The sequence below is a fragment of the Talpa europaea genome, assembly GCF_964194135.1.
Source record: "Talpa europaea genome assembly, chromosome: 1".
NCBI lineage: Eukaryota > Metazoa > Chordata > Mammalia > Eulipotyphla > Talpidae > Talpa > Talpa europaea.
Window position 1 is genome coordinate 85,377,346 of NC_140073.1, and position 15,224 is coordinate 85,392,569.

At 34.5% G+C, this 15,224-nt stretch overlaps 1 protein-coding gene across 1 annotated transcript in view; it reads right to left on the reverse strand.

Moving 5' to 3' along the window:
• LRP1B (LDL receptor related protein 1B) overlaps positions 1-15,224 on the reverse strand; it is a gene marked incomplete at its 3' end in the record, with an annotated part of 1,731,654 nt that overhangs the window by 1,389,424 nt on the left and 327,006 nt on the right. The window contains exon 2 of the mRNA XM_084254814.1: positions 6,595-6,717. Coding sequence (XP_084110940.1) covers positions 6,595-6,717 — 123 coding nt within the window. The remainder of the gene's footprint in view (positions 1-6,594; positions 6,718-15,224) is intronic.

The window sequence follows — 15,224 nt, forward strand, 5'->3', positions numbered from 1 at the left end:
AGACATAAACTGTCCTCATGGGCCTCATATGCTTTTCCTTTAATCTGTAAGATCATTTTAGCGTCTCTCCCTAATGAAAGCTTAGCTTTCTGGCTCTCATATTAGCTCATTGCAAAGTGACCTCTAAGTAACTAGTACTAAGAAATAGGACCATACTTCCATCCATTTTATTGTTCCTAGAGTCTCCTTTCAATGTTCTATTCTGCTATATATTTTTTAAATAGAAGTATCTGTTTTCTAATAATGCCCCACCTGAATTCCATTCTATTTCTCTAACCTCTGTGAAAGAAAGTTTAGAGAGAAAATATAAAAATCTTTCTACATTATGTCCAAGGGGAAAGGTCATTGTATGAATATAAGACGTTCATTAGTACCCCACTATTTAACAAGAGTTTGAAATTCCACAACAAAATAACATAACAGAAGAAATAGTCAATTTGTGCAAAGATACCTCTAACCCTAATAAATTATTGCCACTTTTATTTTTCATAAATGTTTCTGTTCATATTACCCAAGAGACTTGTTATTTTTACTGCATTATTCCATTAGAACTGATCACTCCTAAAGTCCATGTGATACAGTCCTTCTGGGACAGTCTTCTATGTTTTTCAAATGACACCATATTTTTAAATTAGGTGGCCTAAGGAGTCCTCATAGGAGTTGATTCTTCTTTACATCAGTATATCAAAACATAAAGGCAAGTTTAAAGAAATACAAACTCTGTTTTCATCAATAACAACCAACTTAGATGAATATAGAGGCCATAATCTCAATTTCCTAAATTCTTAACATGAAACGATCATGTCTACATTTCATGACTGCAGTGGCAATTATATATTATTCATTAATGTGTTTTTTTAGTCATATATTTTAACTTTAGTGAATTAGTCAACATGCTGTTTTTTTGGAAGTATTCCTAGAAAAAAGCCACCTGTCCCAAAATAATCTCTAAACCAAATTAGCCCTAATGTTTGTGTATAATAAACTTAATTATTAAAAAACTGTTAACTTAATTTGGATTAGTATACGTGGTAAATTCATTCAATTACTAGCCACCTCCTTAGAGAACAGTCTCGCTGATTTTCAGTAAGAATGGGAGGGAGGCAGTTAGATGATCTATCAAAAGGCCCTCAGAGCAGATGCTTTCTCAGAGTTGCGGTCATTGGGAATACAGGGCGGGCATAGTGTTGGAGACATAGTGTTCATTGCAATGGAACAATGAATGCTAAGCCCTGGGAGGCAGGTATTATTACGCTCATTGTACACATGAACTAATGTAAGCCTGAAAGGCTTAGGTTAGTTGTCCAACTGCAAAGATAATCATGAAGGAATTGGTTCTGAAGTCAAGCAGTTGGGAATCAGAAACCCTGATCATACACTGTCTGGCCCTTCCCAGATGAATGGAAAGAAAAAGAGGGAAAGGGACACTTCAGCACATGCTACCTGGTGCCTTTATCTACCCATTATTTATTTTTCCCCATCTTTTTACTTAGAGAGCTACACATTTCATCTTAGAAAACAGCAGCCTCTGATCATAATATCCACTTCCCCATACCCCATAGGGCAGTTCTGACCAAGGAGATCTAAGCAGAAATCTACTAAGTTTATGTTCTATAAAAGCAATTGTTTTCCTGATTAACAGACAAATTCAGCTGTCACATGCATTTTCCCTCATATTTTTCCCTTTTCCTGCTTGAGATGAATTTCTCAATTGGGGTAGGTAAAACAGTCACAGTATGACTAACGCCCCACTATGCCACACTAAGAGATGGAAGAGCAGAAAGACAGGGGAAGTCAGTCACGTTGGAGCTGCCATATTAATCCTGAAGCCCTTTGCAACTTTTTTATGTGAGAAAAATAAATCAGTAATTGGCTAAGCTACTATTCGGTCCCATGCAGTCAAATTCAATCGTAGCCAATGAGGAAGTATGCAAAAACAGAAGAAAGAACCCAGCCCTTGTGGATTACACTGTATTGCCAAGTCTGGCTGTGCATGGTGGTGAGCACACACATCTCTATGCTTCCATTGAGGAGAGGGGGGTCACACTGCTCCCTGGTGTGCGGGAGCACCTCCATAACTGTACAGAAGATAATGTTCAGTATGACATTACAATAGAGGTGGGCAAACGACAGCCTACTGACAGATCCAACTTAGGTTTGTTCCTGTAGTGACTAAATGTTGAGAATGTTCATTCCCTTTGAAAGGGGTTTACAAAAAAATTAAAGAAGACTATGCAACAAAGACTATAAGAGTCCTGAAACCTAAAACATTACAGGGCCCTTTACAAAAAAGAGTTTGTTGATCCTTGCAGTTGGTCAGGACAGAGTCAATGGACAAGTTATCACAGGTTATAAACACTATACTCTTTCTAAGTCAACTTTGTTCTTCTATAATTACTTCTTCTATAATTGGTTAGAGTCACTATGTCTAAGATATGTTCTGTAAATGAAGTGATCTTTACATGATTTTCAGAATGGGAATGCTATTGTGCAATAGAGAAGACTGGGACATAGCAGTGCTAATACTAGCCTGACTTAACAAGGAAAAAATTGGTTTGAAGCATGCTAACATCAGATCCCGACCTTCCTCCCACCATTCTCCCCCAAAAAGACATATCAGCTGGAGCTGTTCATTGCAATGGAAGTATCATTAAGCATGAAGCACTAAGTCCTAGAAGGAATTAAGTCTTGAATACTTTGGAATAAAGGTTCCTTTCAGGAAGAATTCTCTACCACAGGTGCTACCGAGTGTTCATCCCACAAATACACATTTCCACTATTCACTTTAATTCCTGTCACACACAACACTGGACGAACAACACTGGATTGAAAGGACTGCATAGAAAGATGATGATTTTCCTGATTTTCTATTCTCTTTGCTTTAAATAGGATCCAAAGATTGTGAGTCATTTAAACACTTGAGTAATTACTTCAAATAACATGGAAAAATAAGGGCTTTCATTTTTAATACAAGACTCAAGAATCTTTTCTCCTATCCAATGGTAAGGATATAAATTATTAAATTTCTTCAATTGCATGTTTTAGAAAACTCATCTCAACATGCAATCAGCTTAGTGGTAGATTAACCCACACAACTAGGTATTTTGCCTGTGCTGCTATTAGTGACATCTTACTCCAGCTTTTTGGATACTACAGAACTTATAAAATCTTGGGTTAAAACAAACACAAAGGAAAAGGAAATATATGCATGTTAAATTAATCTCTCAGATCGCTGAGTTCATAAATTTTGTTTAAATTTCAATATTTCTTTTTTTTCTTTATGTATCCTATAAAAATTCTCAGTCTTCAACATTTCACAAATGCAGCTTTTATATTTTTTTTTCCCTGTTGGAGTTTTGTCATTGCAGAATTTTCACAAATAATATAGTCTATGCTACATTGGCCTTATCATTTTAAAGGCGAGATGGATTTAGGGAAAATAAGTGAATTAAATCTGTTGTTTTCATCTAATATTTTGTAGATGCAAAGCATTTTGTTTCCAAATCAAAAATGATACCATTTATTCATACACTGCACACAAAATTACCCTCCTAGGAATTAAGGTTATTGGATTCTGATATTTTCTTTCATGTTGAATGTATACATTCATATGATAATGATAATAAAAAATATGCAATTATTTTACATATATCAGTGATGACTGCCTATGAATGACACAATACAACATATCACAAGGCACTGTGATTAGGGAAATGGTAATTGTGAGCATCTGTATCCAGAGATTTAAATTTCAAGAAGTCTGATATTTTTCATACAACTTGCTCTCTACTTGTCCATATTTAATTTGTTAAATGAATTAATTCATTAATTAAACATAGATCCAAATATGTTCCTCAGATTAAATATCTAAGTAGAAAAATAGCTATTTTTATGTCTGTTATGATCAGTTCTAGTGTTGCTTTTAGTTCTATTCAGCAGTTTTGATGGTCAAGGGAAGAATAAGACTGGCCAAAATAAGCACTTTTAAATTAAATTCATCAGATTTTATCTGGAAAGAACATGACTAAATACTTAAAAACTGCCAAAAGAACATATTGAGAGGTTATGCATTTCATTTAAAAAACTAAGAAAGAAAGTCTATCTTTGTTTTAAAGTCCCTAATCTAGGTGAATTGAAGCAACTGTCTTTCCAAAACTCAAGGTGAAGTCTACCTTCTGGATAGGGTGGCTATTCTAAATATTCTTGTGGAGACACCCACCATTCAGAGCAGATCCGTGATCAATGAGGGTGGAAGCTTATGAGTGAACACCAGTATGGTCCACTGGTGTGAACCTGCTGGGAATTGGCCATGTCCCAAAGGGCCTGGGAGGGGGACCAAGATGTTTCCCATCCATCCATGGGTGCATTGACTGGCCTCTTTCCTCTCTGAGCTTTAGTTTTGACCAGGTTCTTGTTGACAGGTTCTTGTTGACAGGTTCTTGTTCCTTCTATATTGTACAAATACTCTCCCTTTGAACATTCTCCTATTAAGCCCCTCCAGAGTACAAACATTATAGGGAACAACATTATTCCCTACTTTTCATCAGGGTGGTGGAATCTGCTGCCTACGTAGCTTTTCAGCTATTTCTTCTCACTCATTTTCACAACTTGTCAGGTATAGCATTCCATGGCATTTTTCCTCTAATATGGTCTTCCCACAGATGGATTTCACACATTTAGCTTATTTCTATGTCATTTTTCCTCTCAGGAATTTGATGGGAGAATCAGAGCAGAAATGCAAAGCCCTAGTTCCAAAATGCAAAAATTTAACTTTTTATGCTCATTATATCATGTCAAGCCTTCCTTGTAGTTAATGAAAACTCTTCAATGGCACTTAATTAGGGGAGATTTAAGTCTCACTTCTTATATGTTGGAAATATGATCCCAAGACTTAACATATTTCACAGTAAAGATATTTGTTATTTCTTTACACATTACTATGTCATTTGTACCCATATGCATAATGAGATCTTTCCCAATTATAAACATTATTAGGATATAGTTTAATACCATACAACTCACACATTAAATATGAACAATTCAATGCTTTAAAATATATTAAAAGAATTATGTAATAGTCACTGCAACCTAATTTTAGAAAATCTTCATTACCCTTCAAAGAAACCCCACACTCATTAGCAATCATTCCTCATTTCCTTCTACCCATTAGACCCTAGCAACCACTTACTTAAATACTATCTCAATAGATATGTCTATTTGGGATCTTTCATGTGAAAGTACTCATGAAACATGATTTTTTGTGTACATTTTCATCAGCATAAAGTTTTCAAGGCTTAATTATACATCATGTATGAGAACTTTATTTTTATTGTCAAAAATGATTCGTTATGAATTTATAGTTTATTTATCCACTAGAATTTTTCCCTATCAACTATTTATTTCATTTCATCATGCTTAAAACCTTGCCTCTTATAGTCTAGTAAAGATTTTCAGAATTAAACTAGTGAAATTGATAAAAGTTCGAAAACAAGTAAAACTATTACAACCTTCTTTCATGTAAGAAGTGATATGTTCCAATAAAGAGAAGTAATTAATGAAAATATCCATGTGGCTGTAAGCAGACAAAATTTAAAAACATTAGCAAACATAAAGAAAATAAATCATAAAGAAAATAAACTTATCGCCTGTACTTTCTTATGACAAGACTTGTCTGTAAAACTTGCAAACATAGATAAAAATGCAAAGTAGGAACATTAGCTGTTATTTTTACAATAGCAAGCAATAAAGACAATGAGTTTTCTTTCACTTTGACCTCACAGAACTATATACTTGTTTTGAGGATGATATTGATGAGCTGGTAGAGGTGGTTATATGGGGATCACAGACTGATACAAAACAATGCTAGACATGTGAACATCAAAATTTAGGGAACTGTTCATATTTCTTATAATGATGTTTAAAAAAGGGGCAGCAGATTTAGCTGTAATCCTATTATTATTAAAATACTGCTTTGATGGCATTTTTTGTGTGGGCAGAGCCCTCAGTGTACTTACTACAAGTTAGATGCAACACTGTGAATACAATTAGGACCCTATGTTCTATATGAACCTGATATTATACAATTAAATATCCTCACTGCATGGAGGAATACAGTTTTTTACTTTCAGCTTCAAAAGAAAACTTGCTCAATAATTTGTGTAATACCTTAAGATATTTATAACAATTAGTATGGGAGCTTAAGTTCAATTCCTTTAGTATTCCATTCATATGCGCCTCTGTCTCAAAATGAGAGACAAATTATTGTAAAGTATCTTATTCCCTTTAAGTGCTATGCTTTTTAGATTTTTTTTTCTTTCTCTTTAAGTGATTTTCTTCTAGTAGTAAGGCAATCACATTGAAATCATTAACCTTCAATTTTCGTCTCTTCATAAGTTAATTCACACTACAAAACTGCATTTTATGCTCTCATTCACATAGTCTTTTTAACAGAAAAACAAACAAAAGATTTCAAGCTTCTGAGAGTATTTGGGGAAAAAAAAGAACCAACTAGAATAGCAATCATCCGTGAAAACAAGTGACATTTAGTTTTGCATGTAAGGTAAATCCAAATGGCAGGAGAACCTTTCTACTCACAGGTATCTAAAGACTCGTCTGAATCATCAGGGCAGTCAGGGTCCCCATCACACAGCCAGCTCTGGGATACACAAGTCACGTGATCGTGGCAAAGAAATTCACCAGGATCACACAACTGCTGATCTGAAAATGAAAATGTTCGGAAATAAAATATGAATGACCTGAACATGAACATAAGAGCAATACAAAGATGAAATGTGGAAAACAATACATAAAAAGGACATGAACATGAGCCACATTTTCTGATCAGCAGCAAAGCTAAACCAATTTTTTTATTCTTTAATATTAGCCCCTCGGGTCAACCACACAATTTTGTAGGCTTGACTTTACTGTGTTCTCACATGATCTGTTCTGGAAATAATTAAGAATTCTATTTCTATTTATGATTATTCTGTTTGTTATACTGCATGAGCATATAGATATCCCAGCAAGTGGGTTTTATAGAAGTTCTTAAGCATAAAAATTTAAGTTTCCTTCCCTGCTCCAAGAAAAAAAATATCAATGATTAACAAAATTTAAATATTATGTTTAAACTCCATTTTGAGTTTTCATTTTTTTTTAATTATCCATTCTAATAATGGGGTTCTGTGTGTCTACATAAATCAGATACACACTATTATACTGTTTTATTATTTTTTTTCACTCTAACTTCCCAAGTACAACTTCTGCTGCTGGAAAACAAGCATGATAGTAAAATTTCATAAAGGTTTGTTCTAACTTGGTTTTCTATAAAGGGTTATATCCTGAAAGTCCATTATTTTCCTTACATTATTTCAGAACACATAAGCTCTAGCCTTTCGTCAAGTTCTAGTAAACTCATCAGAAGATGACTTTTTGCAATATACTGACTTATATCCTGTGAATACTTTCAATGAAATATTTTGCTTTATTTTTTAAGAGTTCTGAAATATGAATGTTTCCTACATATTAATGACATTGAATGTGAAGGATTGTTAGGAATAACTTAGTCAGCTGATATCACTTATACTTTCGTATATACAGAAAGTATATGATTCAAGATAAAAGAAATTCATGAGCAGATAGAATTGTCAATATATATCAAATGCAAATTCTAAAAAAATCTGTAATCACTAAATCAAGCTTAATTTGTATTCTTCCCATACACACACACACACACACACACTCACTCAATGACTTGGTGAAACCTTGTCACCTGTTAGTAGACCAATGCAATTTTTCAGTGAAAATTCCAAGATAATTTGACTAAGGTAGTATAGAGTGAAATAAGCTTTTTATTTTAAATGATGGAAGAGTTAAAAATTGGATACTAAATGGTTGAAAGGATCAAATATGACTCCAAGCAAATAGACTTAAAAATTGATCATACAGGGCTTTCCCTGGTGGCACAGCGGGTTGAGAGCAGCGGGTTTGATTCCTGGCCAGCAAGGGAGATAACCACAGGGTGCAGCAGACCTCTCCTGACATGCACACTGCTCCCCTCAGCAGAGTTTTTGGTCTTTCTGCCTGTTCTGCTCCCTGCTCTGTCTCTGCTGAATTCTCTCACCCTCCCACATCTCTGGCCTATACCCCAGTTCTTGTATAAATAAATAAATCTTTAAAAAAAGTGATCATGTGGTGTCTCAAAACAAGTCTATATTTTAAACACACATAAATAAGATACACTCATTGTGTATGTGTGTGTGTTTGTTTAAATTTATGTTTAAGTCTCATGAAAACATCGGAATAAAAATAATAGTATGCATAATGGAGGTAATAATTAATGTTTTGTATTTCTTTTTGGCTCAAAAACCATTTTCACTCCCCTGTCTTAATCTCTTCATTCATTCGCTTACTTACAAATTGAACTTCTACTATATTCTAAGAATTGGGACAGAATAATAAAAAAGCAGAAACAGACACTATTGTGAAACTTACATTACAGTGGAAGGACAGGGAAACAAATAAAATAGTTAATAGCTTAGTGTATTTGAAAATGCATACATAGATGGGGATTATAATTTGAAGATTGGTGGGTGGAGGTACAGTTTTAAATAAGATGGTGAAAAATATGTCACAGAGAATGTGACATTTGAATAAAGACTGAACAAAATAAAAAGTATCACCTAGTTGATCAAATGGTCATTGCATAAAAGTTGCAAGCTAAGGACCGAGGTTGGGAGGATAGTTCAAAAAATGTAAGGAATATTATAGAGGTCAGAGTGGCTGGAGAAAAGGAGAGAATGTTGGAAGACTTGAGGTCAGGGAATCAGAGAATGTGGGACTGAGGGCAGCAGTGGAGAGACATAAAATCTGAGGAGAGACATGAGGAGAGACATAAAATCTAACTTACTTTTTACTTGGCTACTGTTTTGGGGAATAGGCTCCAGAGCCATGAAAGTGTAAGCAACAATATCAACTAGGGTGCTATTGTAATAATCTAGGTGAGACGTGATGACTATGGGTAAAGATGTTGGCATACTGGAGTTTCAAGTCAGAATTTTGATGAGGAAATTGAAGTTAGATAGCTTGTGTTTATCTCACTAAATGATAGAATCTCAAATTCAAATCTCAGTTTCCAAATATAAGACTTTCAACTGCTTTTGAAATATGTCGACTATGATGTTCTTGGGGGGTATCCAATAAGTAAGGAGAATGATCAAACTATACCCCCCAAAAAAAATCAGAACCAGAGTTGTAAGAAGGCAGAGAAGAAAACTATAAGAAATTGAAATTAGATAAAAAAAATATATATATGTGGTGCAGAAGTAGGAGACAGAGATAGAAAGAGAGGGAGAGAAGGGAATTTGCCATAACCATGTGAAATTTCAAGAACTGAGGGTTGCTAGTGAGATGAATTCTGAAAGGATGGAGTCTAATATTAAGGTGAGGAAAAGGTGCCATTGAAGAATGAGTGACACGAGGTCCAAGAAAGATGAAAGTGGAGCAATTTCTCAAGAACTCATAAAACTAAAATTAGCATTTACACTGTAGTAGGAATATTTACCTTAGGTAAGAAAGGTTAGATAAATGATATAGATAAATTATTACCAGGTAAGCATAAAGGCTAAGTTTTTCTACCCTAATTGTGTTTTCTCAAAGAACTGGAAAGCAAGTTTATTTTTTGAAATTTTAGAAAAAATGGAATTGAAAACAGTAGTAATGGTTTAAAGCAACTGTGTATGGACTTGAAATCAACTTTATGAATGAATTTCTAATAGCATTGACTATCCAAATAAGGTTGAAAGAAATGTGTTTGACAGTTAAATGCTTTGTTCATTTCATGTGTGTATCAATGTCCAGATTTTCACCTATACTGAATCACAGATGCAAAATAATCACTTGGGAAAATCCCCGGAGAAAAAATCCTTAGTGAAAAATATGCAAACCACCACCCTCAATACAGATTCACACCTATGTGGACAAATACATAATTCCATCATGATTCAAAAGAAACCTTTTTTTAATTATTTTTAGAATATAGACCTAAGGGGATTTACCTAATGAGCCTATGTCATCAGCTTGCTGAGCAAACTCCGCTCTTTACAGACAATTTACACTGCTGCAAGTTTGGAGACATTTTTATATCATCCCTCTAGGAAATAACAGTTAAGAATAGTTGGGTACAACCCACATATTTATTTTTTGAACAGAGATTCCATTTCAAGGTCAGTTTTTAAAAGCATTGATTATAGGATTCATATGAATGAATTTTCAGTATCTTAAATACACTATGTTCTATTTTAAAATACATACATTAGATATTTTCCCTTGAAGCAGAAGCTAAATATGTTGCAGGTATACACATTTTCCATTTATCAAATGTGATGCTTCCTGCTACAATTCTGACATAGTAAAACTAATCTTATTTTGAAAGTCTTTCTATTGTATGAAAGGTAATGTTATACACTGAAATTAAAACAAGAAAAGGACCTCCCAGGTGGTGCAGCGGGTTGAGTGCAGCCCTGTGAAGCTGTCCACAGCCTCTGCAGCTAGGGTTCGATTCCAGCCAGCCTGGGCAATACCCACATGGTGCGGCAGACCTCTCCTGGCTCGCCCACAGCTCCCCTCAGCAGTGTTTTCAGTCATCTGCCTGTTCTGTTCCCCACTCTGTCTCTGGAGAATCCTCTCACCCTCCAGCATCCCTAGCCTGTACCCCAGTTCTTGTATAAATCAATAAATCTTAAAAAAAACAAGAGGAGTATAAGAATGTGCAGTTTCACTTAAAATCTCTAAGGAGGAAAATTAAAGCCAGCACCACATATATCTCTTTATAATAATAGATCTTGCCATCTATTATTATAGATGAGAGCAACCATAACATATAGAAATTACTGTTTGAATTTGTCCTGGAATGAGAAAAGCTTAGTATGATACTACTACTATACTAATATGAAAACATCTAATTACTTATTTTAACAAAAGTTTATAATAAAGTTTTTGGAAGTTTGATTATAGGGTCTCAGCTGAAAGATTTTTTTTTTTACTTGAGTAGTCACACTAGCTAGTTTGTATTTTCTCATTTTAATAGCATGATTTACTGATAATTTTGATCCTTTCAGAAAACAGGAACTATAAATGCCAAGGACAAAACTAGTGACTATCAATAGGGGTCTATTGAATAACTATGTAGCCTCTAGCTCATTAAGTAATTCACCACAATTAATTTATAATAATGTTATGCCATTCCCCTAGAAGTTGACCAGCAATTTAAATACTAATGAGAGCATTAGTTTACAAACAAATTAATTATCTTTCTATTGAATGCATAACAGGTCACTACAGGGACATTTAAAAAATATATGAGTAATGAACTCTGGAAGCTAATTACAATTAAAGGAAAAAGAAGGATAGTATTCATTCAACATCTAAATTTCCTGAGGAGTCTTATACTGATTCGAGCTAAGTAAAATGATAGCTATAACCTCCTATACAAGCTAAGTACTATAAAGTACTATAAGGTAGGTTTTCAGAACAAAAAAAAAATCCATAAAAATTGAATGGAAAGTGGCTAAAGGACTTTTTTCTCCAATGCTTCTTCTCCACCATTATTTCACCCATCAACAATACCTTCAACTATGCATACTGACGATTCTCTTTGTTTTCCCTAATACAACTTTTTTGACTTCATTGCTTTATTCCTCTATGTGGAACACTTTTAATATAACTATATAACAAAATTCTAGTCCTTCTATGAAGACCAATGGCATTTGACCTACTTTATTGAAAACTTCCCCAATGGGCATCTTCTTCCTCAATCATCTGTTCTATAATACTCCATCCAATCCAGCAATTCACTCTTGTTTTATTTTGCTATCTATGTTATAACAACTGAGCGATGACAGAATTCACCCTATACTTCATATTTATCAAGTCTTCAATGGAAAAAAATCAAGTCTTCTGAAAATAATTGTACATTATTTTTGAAAAAAATAGAAAGGGAAAAAAGAAGCAATACTATAATGTTCTGTTGTATTATAATAAGAAGGAAAAATGACTTTATTTAGTAAATCACCAAAATAAAACTAACTTCTTCCATGGTTAAAATACAATATCCTGGATAGCAAAGATTATACCATTAGAAATTAAAGGATACATTAAGAATAAGAGCCAAACTTGAAAGAGATTTTTATGATGTCCAAAAGTATCTTAAAGACTATTACTGAAATTTATACTTTACAAGAGCTGGTTGTTCAATGGAAATTTCATCAGATATGTAAAGGCCAGTTTCCTTTTTTTCCTAAAGATAGGTAAGTCCCTTAGGAACATTACCTTTGTATGTGTGAGATGTGATTAACATATTAAGTCCACGTTTAATAAGAATACAATACTTGCATTATGCACATTGGGGAGTGGATTGGTATGGGGAAAAGGAAAGTAAAAATGGTCAAACCTGGCAATTTCATTTTGCCAAGAAAATATATATCCTTCATCAAATGTGTGGTTGATTGAAAAATAAACCCTATTAAACACAATAAGATTACAGTGCATGGCATCATTTATCATTGTTAAATACACTCTCAAAAATGTACCCAAAGTTAAATTAGAGGGATAATTAGTAGTGAAGCATATCCACGTTTCTTTATTTTTTTTAAGTAGAACGTACTTTTATTTTATTTTTTTAAAGATTTATTTATTTATTTATACAAGCACTGGGTACAGTCAGAGGTGCGGGAGGGTGAGAGAATTCACCAGAGCCAGAGCGGGGAGCAGAGCAGGCAGAAGGACCGAAGCACACTGCTGAGGGGAGCAGCGGGCGGCAGGAGAGGTCTGGGGAGCAGCCGGGGATTGAAGTAGTGCAGCAGAGGCTGCGTGCAGCTTTGCAACCCAGCGCTCAACCGCTGCGCCACCGTGGAGGCCCAAAGCATATCCACATTTCAATGGTAACATGATTTTTAATCAGTAATCCCCACTGTTATGATGAGTCATTTTTGATAATGTACAAACTTAATTATTTTAACTATAGACATATGTACACACTCATCACAAAATATATGCACATCTTCTTGTGTTATGCATTAGGTGGATGACTCCTCCTAGAGCTCTGTTATTCTTGAAACTTAGATAAAGAGACACATATCAAATCCCTGACTAAGAACCCTGTGGTGGGTGAATAAGGATTCATATCCTAACTCCCAGATTATGTGAATATGTGACTTTACGTAATATAATAAAATAGAATCAATGAGTGTGATTAAGTTCATGAATTTGAGGTGAAGAGCCTGGCCTGGATTATCCAGATGAGCCCAATGTAATAACTGGATTATTGTAAGAGGGAATACAGAGGTGAGATTTGACAAGAGACATTGTGTGACCTGAGGCAGGGGCCATGAGTCAAGGAATGTGAGCAGCCTCTAGAACTAAGATAACAGAATTATGTTGTATTAGCCCAATAAATCTGTGGCAATCTGTTATAACAGTGATAGATAACTAATACCCCACCCTTCAAATTTCACAACCCAGATATATGCAAGTACAGATGAGTAGTAAATAAGCCAGCTGCAAGCTATTTTACCTTCAGTGTAAAGGCATTTTACTTCTAAATGTCTTTCAGTATGCTTCAGCACTATCTACTTTTATTTTTTATTTTTTAAAGATTTATTTATGCATATAAGACTGGGGTATAGGCCAGAGGTGCTGAGCTTCAGGGGATTCACCAGACATATAGTGGGGAAAAGATCAGGTAGACTAACTGAAATACACTATTGAGGGGAGCAGCGGGAGAGGCAGGAGAGGTCTGCCGCACCACATGGGTTGCTCCCTGGCTGGCCTGGGTCGAGCTCATGCTATAGAGGCTGAGGATAGCTTCACAGCACTGTGCTTAACCCCTTACACCACCAAGGAGGCCCTGAGTGAGAGAGTTTTTATACTCATGAGAAAGTACAAAGAATGTTAGAAAGTTGTATTTAGTCATATATTTTATACATTTTTATTGGCCACAAAAATTGCAATCATTCCATACGTTATTAAGCACCAAGTTTTCTTCGAACTGCAAATGACAATTCGTACTTACAAATACATTTTATATAGAACCAAGACAAAATTGAAATTTTAAAGTGCATGCTACCCAAGAAGTTTTGCTCATTTATCATTTCTATCATAATGAACAAATAAAAAGTATCTCTGTAAACATTTCAAATCCAATTTGACATTTAATTTTCAAAGAGAAAATATTTTTTTCTTCTTCCTTGATTATTTAAACATTGGTAGGCGTCTTGTTTTTTTCAGGCAGTGATATGGAAAATTGTAAATCACTCAGCATAGACTTTCTTGGAAATGCTCCTTTACCCAGAACAAATATATAGTACCAGAGTAAAACCTTATCCTTTATTTAGCAAGAGGCAAAGGATATATTTTTGAGAAGAATAAAACTAGTATATTCAACAGGGTTGACCCAAGTTTTTATTATCATTGAACCGATGCTTTGTAGTTCTGTGTTTCTTACTGAAATTTCAATAGAAATGATTTCTCTCCCTTTTTCCCTGCCCTTTCTCAAAATCCTACTGAAATGAATCTGCTGAGTTATTTCACATACAACATTGTTCAGGAAGGGGGGGGGTTGACAGCTCTCCTTTGTAAATGTAGAAGAAGAAAGCTAAATTATTGACAAGGGATTCTCATCCTTTTTCTCATTTAGGCTTAGTGAGCTATGAAGCAGATGGTTAGGCCTGAGCTCTTTTAGGAATGATGCAATATCTCCTCTTCCAGATGGTGTGTTTTAACCATGAATGTCTTTTCAAAGACTACAGTCTTACTTGTCTCAAATCCCCATTTTGATTCTCAAGGTATTTTTCAATTATAATTTCTTGTTCCTTATTAAAAAAAAAATGTGTTCATTCGTTTAACAGACATTTATTATAAATCAAATTTAGGGACTACAAGTACAATGGAGAGCACAGGATTTTTACTTATATGTGGCCAAGGGTGAGGAAAAATATAAATATATTTAATAATGTATGGTAGGAGCTAATTTAGGTGTGCTGGAGTAGGGGTGGAACACTAAAAAATTGGAGCAACTCATGGAGACTGGGAAGGAGAACAGAAATGTTAGTTGTCCACTTAGCAACCTAAGGATAAAAGTCAACACAGAGAGATGGAAAATTTGAAAAAAACAAAGCAGCAGTATTTTGGTGATATCATTGGGCCACCCTGAAGTTTACCTGTACACCATC